Source organism: Amblyomma mixtum, chromosome 8 (assembly GCF_055824585.1).
Source record: "Amblyomma mixtum isolate Tamu chromosome 8, ASM5582458v1, whole genome shotgun sequence".
NCBI classification, from domain to species: Eukaryota; Metazoa; Arthropoda; class Arachnida; order Ixodida; family Ixodidae; genus Amblyomma; species Amblyomma mixtum.
In genome coordinates, this window is record NC_143019.1 from 99963026 (window position 1) to 99979511 (window position 16486).

The 16486-nt window shown below is 46.4% G+C and overlaps 2 protein-coding genes and 1 pseudogene across 2 annotated transcripts in view; 1 reads left to right on the forward strand and 2 right to left on the reverse strand.

Annotated features, from left to right (window-relative positions):
• Nucleotides 1-16486, forward strand: part of LOC149333715 (uncharacterized) — a 78557-nt gene that overhangs the window by 39428 nt on the left and 22643 nt on the right. The gene's annotated exons all lie outside the window — the stretch shown is intronic.
• Nucleotides 941-1515, reverse strand: LOC149333717 (uncharacterized; the record flags this gene model as incomplete). The annotated part of the gene is made up of 2 exons (XM_089556193.1): nt 941-1085; nt 1202-1515. Coding segments are annotated over 2 exons (459 nt in total), but the record flags the coding sequence as incomplete, so codon positions are not given.
• Nucleotides 1520-2148, reverse strand: LOC149333718 (uncharacterized; annotated as a pseudogene).

The window sequence follows — 16486 nt, forward strand, 5'->3', positions numbered from 1 at the left end:
TCACTTAACCCTGGCAAGTATGATATGGGCTGGAAAAAATCAGGCGATGTGGTGAGTACCAGATCGAGGATATTAGACGCAGTAGGTGAAATTCGAGTTGCCTGCGGTACAAGCTGGGATAAGTTAAAATCACTGCACAAATTCAAGAACATGTCGCATTCACTTGAAAAAGGTTCACAATAAGAACCCACATTAGACCACACTATGTTGGGGAAATTAAAATCGCTCAGTAAAATAAAGGGACTGATCGGATAACGGACTGTAATCATATGAATGACATCATGAAGATCGTTTACAAAGGTGGGGGAGGTAGACGGCGGACGATAGCAAACGCCCACTATCAATTTCCTAGAGCATGTGCGAATTTCAACCAGTACAAGTTCCAACGCGCTTACAAAATGCATCGGGCCGCCGCGGTGGCTCAGCGGTTATGGTGCTCGGCTGCTGACCCGAAAGACGCGGGTTCGATCCCGGCCGCGGCGGCTAGAATTTCTTTGGAGGAGAAATTCTAGAGGCCCGTGTACTGTGCGATGTCAGTGCACGTTAAAGAACCCCAGGTGGTCGAAATTTCCGGAGCCCTCCACTACGGCGTCTCTCATAGCCTTAGTCGCTTTGGGACGTTAAACCCCATAAACCAAACCAAACCAAAATGCATCGGAAAAGACATAACAGTATCAGCCATAGCTACAAGCACGCCTGCGCCACATCTAGCACCCCTGTCGCACCGATAAATGTTATATCTCTTTTTACAGGTAAGAAGTTCACAGCTATCTATCTTCGTCGATAGCCTGGTTTCAGTGAAACATACAATGTCAGAATCGCAAGCATGAGTTAAAGAACAAAGATCATCGCGTTTAGGTATTGTGCTACGAATATTTGTGAACAAAAAAGAAAGTGGGGTAATGGCCGGGGACTTAGCGCCACTGCCCCTCGCGCAGTGCTAATCGGTACCAGGTTCGGTCTGTGGCGCGGAGGCGCTGTGGGTATCATTCGTAGGGTCCTCAGAACGGTCGGTTGGCAACGGGAAGGCGCTTGGGATTTCATGAACGGAGTCATCGGAGTGATTATAGGAGTAGCATTTATTTATTTATTTATTTATTTATTTATTTATTTATTGGAAATACCTGCAGCGCCCGAAGGCATTATTGCAGGGGGGATGAGGATACATAACAGGAGATTAGGCCGGAAAAAAAAAGTAAAGTTTATGTAAAGTTTATTGAAGCGAAGCTTGAAAGTGAGCGGCTGGGATTTGCCAAATTCGACCAGTTTTTTTCTAGCGTGAAGGGTGGCGAAAGAATAATCCTCGCTAAGCGTAATTTTTTCATCCTTGAGCTTAGAACAGTTAAACAGTATTATCTGCTTTACCTTGAAAGATGAAAATTTGGCAATAATTGGTCGACATTTTTCCGATGCGAACCCACCGAACCTATGCGCTCTATCGATCAAAATTTCAGAGGACGGAATTTCCAAGCAGGGTGAAAGAACCTTGACTAGCTTTTCTTCCGACTGAGCCCAGGACTCACTTCAGCTGGGACTTCTTAGGATCATCAATATACTTTATGAAAGCCTTTTGGTCCAGTTGCATTTTCGCAGTTCGCGTGTTAAAAGTCTCTAGTATTGCAAACATATCTTCCAACTGCTTAGACTGGACGTCAGGAAGAGACTCCTGTACCTGATGCCTCGTGTTAGGCCCAGGGTTGAGCCCGACGTCCCCGGACAACGCTAGCAGTTGGTTTACAATATCAAAGCATTCACTGAACACACAAATAAAAACTCCCGGGCGTGGGAACAGCAACAGGCACACGTCATTTGATTTCTTAGCGTACAGGGAAGTAACAGAACTTAGCTGGACGATGAAGCAGAGCGGATTAGGTGGCCGCACCCTGGTGCTGTTCTCACGCCGGCGCCGGGGGCCCGCCAGCTGTTAATATAGGCAGCAAATGATGTCGCTGTTGATCTGGATCTTTCATGCGATGGAGGGCCGGCGATGAAAATGTGCCGGTCTTGCGGGCATGCGGCATCACACGTGTCGTTGAAGTGGCAGGGCAGCTTGCTGATCTCATGGGTAGGTTACGATAGCGGCGCATTGCTGAACAGAGCCCATGCCGTAACCTGGACGAAGAAGCAGAGCGGATTAGGTGGCCGCATCCTGGTGCTGTTCTCACGCCCACTCTGTAAATGTTAAATGTAAATGTTAAATGTAAATGTAAAGGGTGTTAATGTAATTTGTAAATGCAATGGCGTTAATGTAAAGACACACACAGTGAGAAGGATGTACCATGGCCGCAGGTTGTGCCTTGAGGCTGCACCAAGAAAAGTATCCAGTATTCCCATGTTTTTGCCGAATATCTTCTGAGCGGAGAAGGAAAGTTTTTGTTGACTGGGGTTTGTTGTTGCACAGTGGATGGAGGTGCACTTTCTAACTATGGTCTAACACAGGTGTTTCGGGAGTAAAGAGATTTTCAGGACATATGTGCATGTGAGCGTAGTTTTTCTATATGTAAGGGAGGGTTCCTTGAGTCGGCTTAGAGCTGTAAACCCAGGGTATGCACTGGGTCCAGTCGCTAGATATGATAGCATCCACAGTTTAGGGTAAATACTACTGGCCGGCAGAATTCTAAAAGACATGTTTATCATATTGCCAGCATTTCCTTGACACTAAGTAATACTCAGGGATAGGGAAGCTTTCTTTTTGACGATGTTTAAGCGTAGCAGGCATGTGAGTTTTTGACTAATGTTATGCCCCAAAATTTATGCTCTTATTTTACTGGAAGTATAATTTCATTTAAAAGAATGGTGGGATCAATGTGCAAACATCAAAGAACAGCAACAGTTTTTTGTGGAGAGAACTTAAACCCTTTACTGTCTGACCAAATTGCAAATCATTTCAATGTCATCTACGTACAGAGAATACATAATGGAATTTTGAATTATATTAGCTATGGAATTGATATTCACGACAAACTTAAAACAAAACTGCGGCACCCCATTCTCTTTGCCGAACTTTTTGGAAAGGGTGGAACCCAGGCTTACATCAAAAGAGCGGTGAGAGAAAATCTTATCGACAGTTCAGCATCGCTCCACGCATACCAAAGTCAGCTTTCTAGCGGAGAATACCAAACCTCCAGGTGGTGTCATATGCCTTTTTAATATCAAAGCAAACTAGTAGACAGTGTTGTTTATGTGTAAATACTTCTCAGACAGTATTTTTAAGGCGGACTAGATGGTCACTTGTTGAACAAGGTTTTTCTAAAATCCGTACTGGTGGATGTCAAGAAGTTTACGAGATCTAAGAGCAAACATAAGCCTAAAGTTCACAACGCTTTCAAACGAGTCAGCTGGACCGCTTGTAAGGACTATGGGCTTGTAACTACTAGGGGAGGTTGGTGCTTTACTATGTTTCAAGAATGGTACAATAACGGCATTTTTCCATGCTTCAGGTATTATTCCTGCCATTCATATTTTGTTAAAAATCTCGACAGTGCTTCTACAGAGGCCTGGAAAGATGTGCCAGCATTTCGTACCGAATTTCGTCAGGGCCGGACGGAATTTGTTTGAACGCAGATATACTGCTATTTATTTTAGGAACGGTGATTAAAGTATTGTATGGTTTGTCTGTGTTGCCGCTTGTTGGAAGTCATTTTTTCTCCGCTGAGTTTTTATAACAAACTTTCCTCGGGGTTGTGTGAAGAGCAGGAAACACAGGAGAAATGTTCACCTTAGATGTCTGCTTGTTCCTCCATACATGTTTGTGTACCAGGGACAGTAATAAAAGAAATTAAGAAAATGGAGAAGATGCCATTCAAGTTACAAACTTGCTCCTACATTTTTTTTTATGTGATGAAACTGTTTATAGATAATACTTAGGTTCTCCGTGAAGTTCTCACCGCATTGCGACGGATGTCTCGTGAATTCGCACACGCCTTTTTAAAAATTAAACCGTTCCCGGGCGTTGGATAGCTGCGAAAAATTGCTCAAACATTATTCTGTTCCTTTTTTAATTGTCTATAATGTTAGCTGTACGAAACCTTGTGGATCTGCCGTACCACTCCCGAAGACTGGGGAATGGCTAAGCGCTCAGCAGCTTTAATACACGTTGTAGTTATTCCGTTGAGTTTGCCTGCACTTAGGAGACATGAAAATTTTTTTCCACAGTGGCCTTTTCTGAAATAGCGCCCACTTATCTACGTGGAGATTCCAACGGTCTGGTTTAATTGGAATAAGTGATGGTGGTGGCAGGAAATTACGATAGGAAAATGACTGCTTCCATGTTATCAAGAACACCCAAATTGTTATGGGTAAAAACACGCTGAACAAAAAGACAGGTGGATGAAGCTCAATTCTGCAAAACTTGGAGATCACTATGTGGGTTTCCCTGTATTTAGCAGGCAGACATTTTTGAACAGAATAAAACCCTCTAAAATCCGACCTTTAGTGTCAGTCTGTTCACGTCCTCAAAAATTAGTCTGGTCATTAAAATCTGCAACGACCAGATATGGCTCCGGTAGCTGTTTAAAAGTGTTTCTCGATCATGGACTGTTACTGCTAAGTGCCGCACAAGGTATATGAAACACTGACCTTATAGTGATTTTTCATAGAGCAATTGCATCTGAGGCCAAAGAGCGACATGGCACAAGGTATTTTCATTTGCTCAAGGTGGGTACGAATACGGATTTCGCAAGTCTTAAACACCCTCAATATGCCGAGCACAAGCCCAGGGGAAGCTTGTACCCATTGTGTCACCGGTGGGTACTTGGTGGCACTGGCGCTAAAACCCTGCTCCTCCCGCAGGCATGACACGCACTGTAATTGTTTTGAAACGTAGAACAGTGACTGCAGCTGCTTCAGATGTAGATTTAAGCTTCACTTTGCGAGTTGCAACACCACTCTGTACTATAATAGCGGCATCTCTACAGATCACACTTGAGCGCTCTCTGTCACAGAAGACTTTACATTTCTATAAAAAGTTCTTATGATGGGGTCCTAAGATTGTTTCCTGCAAGCATAATGCCACGAGAGAAAATGAGTTAGAGGTCTTCTACATGACTAGTTGTTCAACCGTCCTTAGTGCTTCCAATGAATAAAAAAATGCCATTTTTACTTTTCTTGGGGCGATACGGTTAAAAACCTAGGCTCCCGGTTGACTGGGACTTGTAATGTGAGTTTTTGGTTTCCTGGCACGCTCAAGTGAGCTGTGCCACCTCTGAATTGTGGATCTGCACGGGATTGTGTCCATTGCCTCTCTGTGGGCGCTGCATTGCCGCGAACAAGCCGCGGCTGTGCGAGATGTAGATCTCCCCTCATGGGGGTGAAGTCTTTTGGGCTGTCCACTCGAGGGTTGGAGAGCTCTTTTTTAGAGATGGCAGGGCGGACGTCACCGCGTCTTCCGGGGTCGAAGATAGCCCTGCCACAGGCGCTCCGTGTGTGGCCTGGGTAGGTGCCAAAGTTCGGTTAGTGTCCCGCCCCATCGCACCACATCGGAGAATATGGTTGTTGCACTGAAGGAAAACGTGACAATGGCAGGTGAGAGTCGTTGACGCGCTTGTTTTTAGAGTAATCATTTTTGTTTTTAGAGTAATCATTTCTTTTTCATTTTTCATGTTGGGCACGACCTAGAGTAAGCGCTGTGATCTCCTTCACAGTGCGCGCCGCACGGTGCTGCATCACAGTTCCCTGAAACGTGTTCATGTCAGGCGCATTTCGAGCATGTTCTGCAGCCAGGGCAACTCTCTGAGCCATGCCCATACCTATCACAGTTATAACACCGTCGCGGTTTCGGGATGTTGTGGCGTACATTTATTTTCAGTCAGCTGAATTCTATTGCTTCGGGAACGGTACTCGGGGTGAAAGTGAGGACACGATGTTTTGTTTCTGTTTGTTTGTGTTTTCTCCTGATTGTCCTGATGACAATTTAGTCCTTGAAACCGTCAGCATTTCTTGTTCGGTTAGTGTCAGGAAGTCGGCCTCAGCGATTACACTCCAGACTGTGTTTGGGGATCTGTGTGCAGTTATTGGGACCGGCGTTTAATCAAGCGAAGTTGCTGGGGATAATGTGGAGCACTCCCTTTAAGCGCCAGTAGGTCAACGCTAGGCTGTTTTTTTAGATAGTAAATCGTGAGTATACCTTGTAAGTAAACTTTCACTGAGCACATCAACTCAAAGCTAGGATAACTTAAGCAATCGGTGACTGCGTTGTGACAGCGCTTCTCTCTACAAAGGCGAAAATTTTGAGATTTTGGCATGAAAACTCTCCTACAATGCTGAAAGCAATAGGGATGAGTGCTACGCTCGATATTTAGAAGCTGGAATGTCCACTGAGTCCGCTTTTCGTTGACTGGTCCACCTTATCCATCTAGAGAATTAATCACGCGAGTCTTAAACTATGACGGCCGCTTCTCTTTCTTTCCGTTAATGGACCATGTAAGTAAACTTTCAATGTGCGCATGAATTGAAAAGCTGGAAATATGAGCAATTGGTCAATGCGTTGAGACAGCGCTTCTCTATACACAGGCGAGTATTTTGACTTTTTTGGCATTCAAGTTCGCTGAGAGCGTTAGAAGCAATATTGCTGTGTGCTCCCCTCAATATTTAGACGCTGTAATGTTCACTAGGTTAGCTTAAAGTTGAGTAGTCATCCTTGGTCATCTAGAGACCTCATCACGCGAGCATTTAACTAGGAAGCCGCTCCTCTATCGCCCTGTTAATGGACCGAGCTAGTAAACATTCAACGAGCGCATGAATTGACAAGTTGGAAAAAGTAAGAAATCGGTGACTGCGTTGTGACAGCCCTTCTCTGTACACAGGCGAATGTTTTGATATTTGTCACAAAAACTCTTCTAAACCGTTAGAAGCAATATTAGCGAGTAGTCCACTCGATATTTATACGCTGCAATATTCACTGGGTCCGCTTTTAGCTGACTGGTCCTCCTTCGTCGTCTACAGGCCTAATCACGCGAGTCTTAAACTAGGAAGCCGCTTCTCTACCGCCCTGTTAATGGACCGTGTTAGCAAACTTGCAATTAGTGCAAGAATTGAAAAGTATGAAAAAGTAGGCCATCGGTGACTGCGTTGTGACAGCGGTTCTCTGTACACAGGCGAATGTTTTGACATTTTGGCACGGACACTCTCCTGCAACGTTAGAATCAATAGTGCAGAGCGGGCCGCTCGATATGGACGTGTTGCAAAGCGGTCAGCTTAAACCGCTTTTACCTGACCGGTCCTCCTTGGCCCTCTGTAGAGCACTCGCACTTCTTAAACTACGAAGCAGCAGTAACGCATATCATAGGCCGTCGAACAGCACTCCATCCTTTATGCTGAGTTCAACAACTCTCTCCGCAGAGGCCTTCAGACGTTACTACACAGCGTCACCGATAACTACCAGACGAGGGACGCGCCAGTCACTGTTACCGCATAGGGCCGCTTCTTTGTTTGGAAGCATACTCCCAGGGTACAGCACTACAGAAAGGCCACAGGAGCGCCTCTTCAAGTCAACGTCATTCACATACAACTCGTGATCAAATTCTTCACTGCGCCTCTCCCGATATATAGAGCTTCGGCAGCGCAAGAAGGGATAACTTCATTAGCTTGTAAGCTGCTTCAAACCAACTTACACACCAGCATCTTTGGTTGATACCATAGTGATGCATCAAACCAACTTCGTTGGTTGTAAGCAGAAGAGAAACTGACCGGATTCCTCGAAAGCACTGAACCCTTTATAATATTCACTTTCATTATATCTTGCGACATCCACTGGCTGTGTGCTGGCAAGTATATCCGGTAATACAGCACTTAATCATGTGAAGGTGTTCTGACCCCTTGCTGGGTCTTTCTCTGCCTATATAAAATAACATAGTGGTTTAGCGTAATTATCCGCGGCATACTTTGCAATGCGGCGCACTTTCTCTGGCATCGCCACGTTCTTTGCCGTCCTATTGACAGCGAAAGCTCACAAACATCTTACCGTGCACCGGGATGTTACTAACCTACAACCGAATATGCTGGAAGCACTCCAAGCCTCCGTGCTCTCCAAAGCACAGCGCATCATAATCCATTCACCGAGGATGACACCGCAACTTGCAACTATTTTAAAGCATTTACCTGTTCCGGTCAGGTACCTCAGCGGGACGCCGCTAAATATACACAGGGTTTTCCAGCCGGAAGCTGACTGCCGAAGAATCGCATGTTTCGAACAGTACTGTCCGGATCAGCTCTTTTTTGTCTCATGGTACTGGAATCTCACCAAAGCCACGAGAGAAGAACTGCAAAAGAGAGCGAGGATATTTCACACAGTGCGCCTGCTCGTCTTTGGCAGCTCACACGAGCAAACACTTAATGGGTTCGATAAAGAAGGCCTCTGTCAGGTAATTAGCGTGACTCCGCAAAGCTTCAGCGTTCCCGCCAATCGCTTCAACAGCTGCGACATTAGGAAGTACTACGAATCAGCTTGGGAGCTCTTCCTAGAGACACCGTTTCATAAAGATTTTCCAGCCGGCAAACATTACGTGGCTACTGTCGGAATGGCCGATGCGCAATTCACGGACCACCCGGAAAGTATGGCCCTATTAGACGCATACAGAACGAAAAATAACACAGTTGATATTATCACGGGTGTTAACAATTTCCTGGAGGTGCTCACAAAGCGAGCAGACTTTGGACTCGCTCCCGGCCAGGGCACAATTTCCAAAGTTTGCTTTTCTTCACTAGACGCTTACTACTCGCCGTCAGAGATGTGCATATTCAGTCGACGCGAAGTCACCGTTCGTATGTCGTTTATCGATTCGTGGACCTCAGCGCTGTGGTTTGCAGTCATCACGTCCTCATTAGTGGCCGCCATTGTTTCTGTCCTCTGGCTTCGCAGTCTGCTCTTGTTCCCTCGTCTCCGTTACTCGCCTGCTCGTCTCGTGCTCTTCCTCGTCTGCTCACTCCTTGGGCGATGCCCTCCCGACACTGTTGGAAACGCTGCGCCCTATCGAAGCGCCGTCCTGGCTGTCTGGACTGTGGCGATGTTTTTCCTCGGAAACTATGTCCAGACCACGATCACCGCCATTGAGAGCGTCCCCGCTCTGTTGAGTGGTCCGACAAGCATGGAAAAGCTAGAACTTCACTTGGCGACAGGCTCAGTTAAGCCTTGCCTCACACTGTACTGGAGGGGAGTGGTAGATCTTTACTTCGCTAACCGTCAGCGAAACGGCGGAAATATCCTTATGGAAACCATTTTTCGCTGTGGCATAAATTGCGTGAGTCCTACGTCGCCGTCTGAGTGCTACGAACGGGCCCGGGAAGGACAATACGTGGCGCTGTCCATATGCAGCGAGGAGGAAATCGTGGCCGCCTCGAAACGGAATCTGTTTCCCGGAGACAACTGCGGATTGGTCCTTCGGCCGTCTTATATGCTGAAGTCTCACCCTCTACGGTATAGAAACATATTCATATCGATTTGTAGATTTTAGCAGATATTTGTAAGACTTCAGTGACTGAAGGTATGAGGGCTGAGTTCTTCAGAGACTCCCCAAGGACTGCGCCTTGCCGTGCCTAACTAAAAAACATCAGGCTAATTAGCGCCGATTTTCCTCGTTATCAGCTGCGCATTTTTACTATAGCCTATTGTTGGCAGCGCTCCCGTGCAGTCATGAAAGTGCGATAGTGGAATTCCTCTACGAGGCGCGGAATAAGAAAGGAATTGGGCAAAACTATAACATAGAGTGTATTTTTTTGCCTAAGTTACTAAGTAGGCAGGTGCCAAGTGCTAGATGAATAGTTATGAAAGAGCTTACAGAAACTCAAAGGAAAGTGTTTAAGAGTCAGGGATTGCAAACTCTGCAGTGATGTGTTTTCAACGGATATCCAGGCGACGACTCTGGTCTGTATTTTTTATTATGGCGCAAGGCCATCGATGACCACATAACGCCATCGCAGAAGATTTCGAGTGCGAAACCAATACTTAACTAGCAAACCTGAAAAAAGCGATGTTTTTCTGAAGCCTGTACGGCCAGAAAGTTTTTCTTGGTCTAGGCGAGGTAGCGCCGGAAACCCAAACATTTCACTGGAAAAATGCCGAGCATTAGCCGAGAGAAAACCTTGTAGCGATTGTATTAAGGGTGGATACCCAGCGGCAGTATTAATCGAACTACGCAGCTCACGGATTTAAGGCGGACGCGGAAACAAGCAGGCCAATCGCTGTGGTTAACGGATGCCCCAATGCACATTTAACTGTGCATTAATTGTAGGGTCCTTTGTCTTCTTTTTGAGCCGCAAAACGTAGATGACGGTTATCATAACTCGTGCTCAATAATGGAACCCTATTGCTATGAAGCCTGCGCAGCACGCTTGCCCGCATCCTACATTAGACGTTAACAATGCTCACCGAGAAAATTATTCACGTCTCGGTAAAACAATTTGATAGTTAATTAGGGGCCTTGAACGCCCCAAAGAGACAAAGTCTATCAGGGACGACATAGTGAAGGGCTCTGAAAATTTAAGCAACCTGGGGATTTTTAAAGTGCAATAACATCACACTGTGCACGGGCCTCTGGAATTTCGTCTCCGTGTAAATGCTCCCGTAGCGGCAGGGATCGAACCCCAGCCTTTTGGAGTCAGTCTCCGAGTGTTATAAATACTGAACCACCACGGCGGCTCTGCATGTGAGAGTTTGCATCGTGCAGAAACTAAGGTAGCGATTGTGGTGTTTGCTGCTTGCAGCACAGTTCTATGAGCTCTACAAAAATTGTTTATTGTTCATGTAAGAGACAATTCTGACATTTTTAATTAACCCTCACCTCAACTCACTAAAATAGTTCTTCATGTAAACTTAGCTGTGCGCATTTAGAAATTAGAGCCCATTTTTATTCGGGTACTTAGCTTTCTACACGAAGCGGCGAAACCTTTTTGCCCGTCGTGAGTCTCATTTATGCCGTTCAAAATTATTTGCGGATTATATATTTTTTAAAACTAACCGATATTGTTAAATTCGTTTCAGGCTCCAGCACCGCCGAATGTTGCGCACCGTACATGAAGCCCGCCTCGCAGTTCGGCACCGGAAACTCTCGCCTCCTCCAAGTCCTCCAGGCGATGACGTCACTGAAGGTCCGAGCGCCGTCCCTATGTACTTCGCTGTATATGCTGCTGGCTGCGCCTTAGCATCACTGTCGCTTCTCATCGAAATTTTGTGGAAACAACGTTCAGAAAAAAATCGTTAAGGTGACGACGTCATCCGCTTAAGCGCCGGAAAAAAACCTATCGATCATCCCAATCGACCACATCCGTTGTTAACGCCAACGTATCATTATTTTCACCTTGTGTTCGGAAAATGCTGCCCCACCAGAAAATGTACACACTGCTTTTGTTCATACACCGTGGTTAATGAATGAATTTGTGACGGAACAGCGCAAAACACTGGGACATGCCCACGCTAGTGTCCTGGCTGATTTCATTTCTAGGCTTGTCTCTTGTCCCAGTGTTTTGCGCGGTTCCGTCACGAATGAATAACCAATATGTCCAAGCTAGTGTCCTGGTTAATGAATGCAGCGCGAAAAGACAAAGAGCAAACGAAGAAGTGGACAGGACTTTGTCTTTGCCTTATCGGCATAACTGCCAAAGGAAACAAATACCCGAAGTAAGTGCAGCAACTGCTTTGCCTGGTTTTTTTTTTTTGAAGGTGAGTGTTTTGATACCGTAAACGTCGAAGATTTGTTAAACTACCGCGGGCCTCATACATTTTTTTATCCTAGTAATTCGCCGAAGAAGACGGTGCCGCGTCTTTTCGGGTGCGGGGCGAGCGCATAATAGGATTTTTCGCCTGCAAAAACGCTCAGAGCGTCATCACGACTGATTGAAACAAGGTAGGGACAGAAGTACACGAAACAGCATGTACCGCTCGAGATATCTTCATGTCTAGCATTCTGCGCACTAACTTGTGCGTGTTTTGTTGTTTGCTGTGGTGGTCTTTCGTTGTTATTTGTTTTATTTTTTCTAGGTTTCTGACTGCTTTTGCGTCCGATGTGTGATACTGCTTGTGCTGCTTGTGCTTGTGTGATACTTCCTATTGCGAAATTTAAGCGCAGATCATCAGCTGTTTCAGCTTTTCGATAGCTTGTGGCAAAGAATTCGAGCAAGACATGTATGTACAACTACAGACAACTTGTTATTTAAGCTCACATTCCTTCTTGAAGAAACACTCCACTAACACTTCTTTACAGATACTGCGAATTTACTCTCCTCAAAAAAATACCGAAGGCACTTTGGAAATTCGAAAGTGTGCTTGGCGAAACATTGTGGTCAACCCACTGCCGCTTTCCCAGAACGCTTGGCGCGGAATCACTAGGCCGCTTCGGAGCCATGCGTCTCACTCACTCGACTGGAACGAGACGTCTGGCGAAGGAGCGGCATGTAGCTGCCACCGCCGACGTGCGCGCGCTCCTTCTACTGTGCGACGTCACGGTTGCTATGCACAGCTGCGCCCCCAACTGGCGCGCCGGTTGCTAAAGAGGGGAAGAGGTTGCGCGTTTACTTTCTCCTTTCCAAGCTCGTGCTGCATTGCTTTCACAGTTTAAAGGGTGTCCGCTGCTGGTTACAACGGACAACGGCGACGGCGACGCCGCGAAATGCAGAAAGGGCGCCTAAGAGCTGTGCTCTAAAACCATTTATCAGAAGCTAGCACTGCTAGTACTTTATACGTACGGGATAACAAGGGCTATGCGATTACTTGTATGCTGTCATGTTTTCATGCTAATTTCCTGTCACTGGCTGTGTTCGGAGCAATAATGCGCTGTGTCACAAGCTTCAGCTGAGGATTATGAGTGTGCCTCTTTTGCGTCTAATAAACAGTTGGTAGAGTGCGCATGTGTTGTTCTTCTTCTTGTGCCGTTGTCGTTGCACGGCAGTTCCATTCAACAGTTTCACCTTCACTTACCGCATGCAGTAGTGCTGCAAAGCTTAATATGAAACGTATATAAGCAAGAGCACGCACTTCATTTATAAATGGCACCAATGAGTACTCTGTCAAGCATTTTGAGGCTATGGCGTTTAGAAAGCCGAATGCCGTGACAAAGTAAACGACAGTGAGGATTCGCTTGGGTTCATCCACCTTTAAAGGAAGTTCCGAGAGCGGGAGATTTTCGTTCACACGCTTTGCAGTAAACACTTGTCCTGAAATGAGCAGATGTATCATTTCCAGCGTTTACTCGCAGATGATGCGACATGCCTGATCCTTTTAGAGTTTAGCTTTTGCCGTGCATAGAATGCACGAAGGTGGTATCGCGGTGCACTGGAGCGCATTGACTCTGTCGTATGTGGCTCATTGCATTAAGTTCCTTTATTCCATAGCTTAAGCAACATGAAATCACGTTTGAAAGCAGAAGTTTATTACCGGAACTCCGAAGGTTTTTATTGTTTTACTCGTGAACTTCGTGCGCAATCGTCCCAAATTAGAAGAAAGAACCACATTCTCTCAACTAAAGACTACAAAATGTGTTTAAGACATTAAAAACACGAGTAAAAGTGATATATAATTATTTTCTCTGCCGCGGTTTTTCAGTCTCAGGTTCAAAATTTACCCATCCTAGACATTGCGAGAGAAAAACTATGCTGGCCACAATAATGTGTTGTAAGATGGCGTCAAAAATGGCGATTTATATGCGTGCATCACTTTGCTAGATCAGCTTTACCCTCCTGGGCGTATCGAATGCACATGACCGGCGCAGCATCAGCGTCTCTACGAAAACAGGACGCGTAGACGCAACCTAGCAGATGTATTATAAGCTGTCTACGTTTGAGGTAAAGCGGAAGCTCATATCGCTACGCCGCCTGGCGGGCGGGCAGACTGTTGCTTGATCGGCCGCGGAACGGCTCGAGTGTGCGCAATTTACGTATGTTTCTCTATGCTAAAGCGCCCTCCAATTTTCTGTTTTTTATTTCTCTAGCGGTGTCATAAATCGCTCTTCAAATTCTCCATTTCATTTCAATACAGCTTTAATCCTACACCTTTACCCCTATGCGAGCGAACGACGAGGGCTGAATGTGAGCGAAAACCTTAGAGAGAGAGAGAGAGAGAGAGAGCTCTTTAGTGAAAAATTATCTGAGGTTTAGCAAACCGGGCAAGCTGCGCAAGCAAGCAGCAACTGTTTTGCCCGAGGCGAACGCGCGTATTTATTGCCCGTTTCCCTCCCGCATCCTCTCTCCTCTCTCCACATTCCGACACATGCATAGGGAGCGCGCGACTAGGAGCGCGGCAGCGCGGCGCTGCAGCGACGGTCCTGCCGCCTAGTGGTGCGCGCCTGAAACAGTTGCTATGGCAACAGCGCTACATCTGTTTGACCGTGGCCTACACCGGCAGCTATGCGGCGGCTCGAAACCTGGCGCAGTATTGCTTACGCAACAAAAACAGATTTTAGCCGGCTGGCATGCTACCCTGTGTAGGAGACGGATAGGGGAGTAAAAAGGGAAGAAGGGTGCTAGAAAAGAGTGGGGGGATTGAAGAGGGTTCCAAGCAATAATTAACTGCATAATGACTTTTTTGGACGAGAACGAAGTCAACTACTGGCCGTATGCAGCGGGGTGATCAAGTTTTCGGGCAATTTAGAGTCTAAATAGGCAAATAAGATTATCACTGCACGTCGCTGCTGTCTGTAGGAGCCTAAAGGACGTTGTATAGAGTCCATTGTGAGTGGCACTTGGGTGACGGACTGCATGCTTTGTTCACAGTAGCGCGTTCGTTTGCGTACGCTGGGCATTCGAATAGAATATGAAGTACAGTCTCAATTGAGCCGCAGTTGTCTCACTTAGAACGGTATCGTAGAGCGTTACTGCAACAGCCTCCGATGATAATTGTTTCTAGATGACGCAGTATCCGAGTGGTAGTCTCAATCTTAGCCGTGGGTTGGTCGATGGTATGCAGAAAGGGGTAATGATGATTGGCAAGTTCTAGAAGCCGTTCTTTTCATACTTTGTATATCGTTTGGCGAGTTGCAACGCATCTGATTTTGTGAAGATTACGAGCCTATAGTTAGGAACCTGTAGAACTTTGCAGACCGCTTCGCCAGGATGCTGCAGTGAGCTGGATTCCATTGAATAATTGAACAGTGATCTTAAATTAAACACCTAGCGAGAGCCAGGGCTTGCCACGCTTTTTCTTAGCAGCAGCTGCGTAGGAGTTTCCAGCGGTTTTTTTTCTTGTTGACGTGTGTTGATCTTGGTCTTGCATAGATGCAAAAACAATTTCAGGATTAGATGGCGGCTTATGACGTTTGGACGCTTTTCCTTGTACCTGTTCCACTATGCATGCAAGCGTAACGAGCTTTCTTTTCCGACAACCTCCGTATGTTGCGGGGTGCGGGCCATTGGAATTTGCGCATTTCGGCTGCGCTCTAGACGTACTATCAGGGACAAAGTGGTATAATCCGCGCAGCGGGTCACAGGTTGAGAAGGCAGAGAAGTGCAAAGTTCAAGAAGAGCTGGGTCAGTTGGAGTCAAAAATGGCTGACGCCGCCACTGGAAGCCATATTGCCGGACATTCCAGCGTCAGCCACGTGGATGGGGCTTGCACTGGCATGGACAGTGATAAGCAAGTAAGTCAGAGAGGTTCAGACAGGAACAGCTACGCACAAGTTCAGCCACGAAGTCTAGAGGCGATGGAGAGAAGGGAAACAAGGTAAACCCAAGGAATGAGGCCACAGCCACTGATAACAGGCAGCAAAATCTGGAAGTTAGGAGAGGTTGGGGAGAGTACCTTAGTGCTAATCGCTGGGGACTCAAACATGAGGATCTGCAAAAGAGCTATAATGGAGCGTGTAAAGTTGATAGGCGGGCAGCAGTCGGGCTATTCCCAGGGAGGACAATGGACGAGGTACTGAGAAAGACAAAGTGTACGTTCTGAGAATGTGCAAGGCCTAACTTGGTAGTGGTAGCGGCGGGACTAAGTAATGTCCTGAATAGTGACGCCCTACAAGTAGTGAAAAGATTAGCTTAGGGAGTTGACGGTATACGGGCAATAGCACAGCAAGCGCTGATCGTAGTGTGCACAGTGCCTGAGGTGCAAGAAAAGAATGGAGAGGTTGCCAACGACGCTGTGATTCTTAATCGAGAGATAAGGCAGTTAAGTCTCAAGAAAGGCTTTGAGGTGGCAGACATAAATAGGGAAGTGTACACAGCAGGCTCTGGGCAGAGGCTTTAGACGAGATGGCATCCATTTCAGTGGAAGGGTAGGGGCAGAGATAGGCTGGCGCCTGGAAGGCCGAGCCCTAGCTTTTTAGGGGGTCAATGGTGGCTCAGGGCGCAGGGGTAGGTGGAAGCGAAGCAGTAAATGTAACAATAACGGCTGAAGCCAACAAAATGGCTTCTAGGGGGCCCAGCAAGAAAAATGCAAAAAAAAAAGAAATTTAATGCTGGGAACAGCTACATAAACATGCAAAGGGGTAGAAAGGCAGCGAAATGGCTAGAAATAGAACAGCAGTTAAAGAACGAAGTAGGTGTGTACGGTCTATGCGAGATCCAC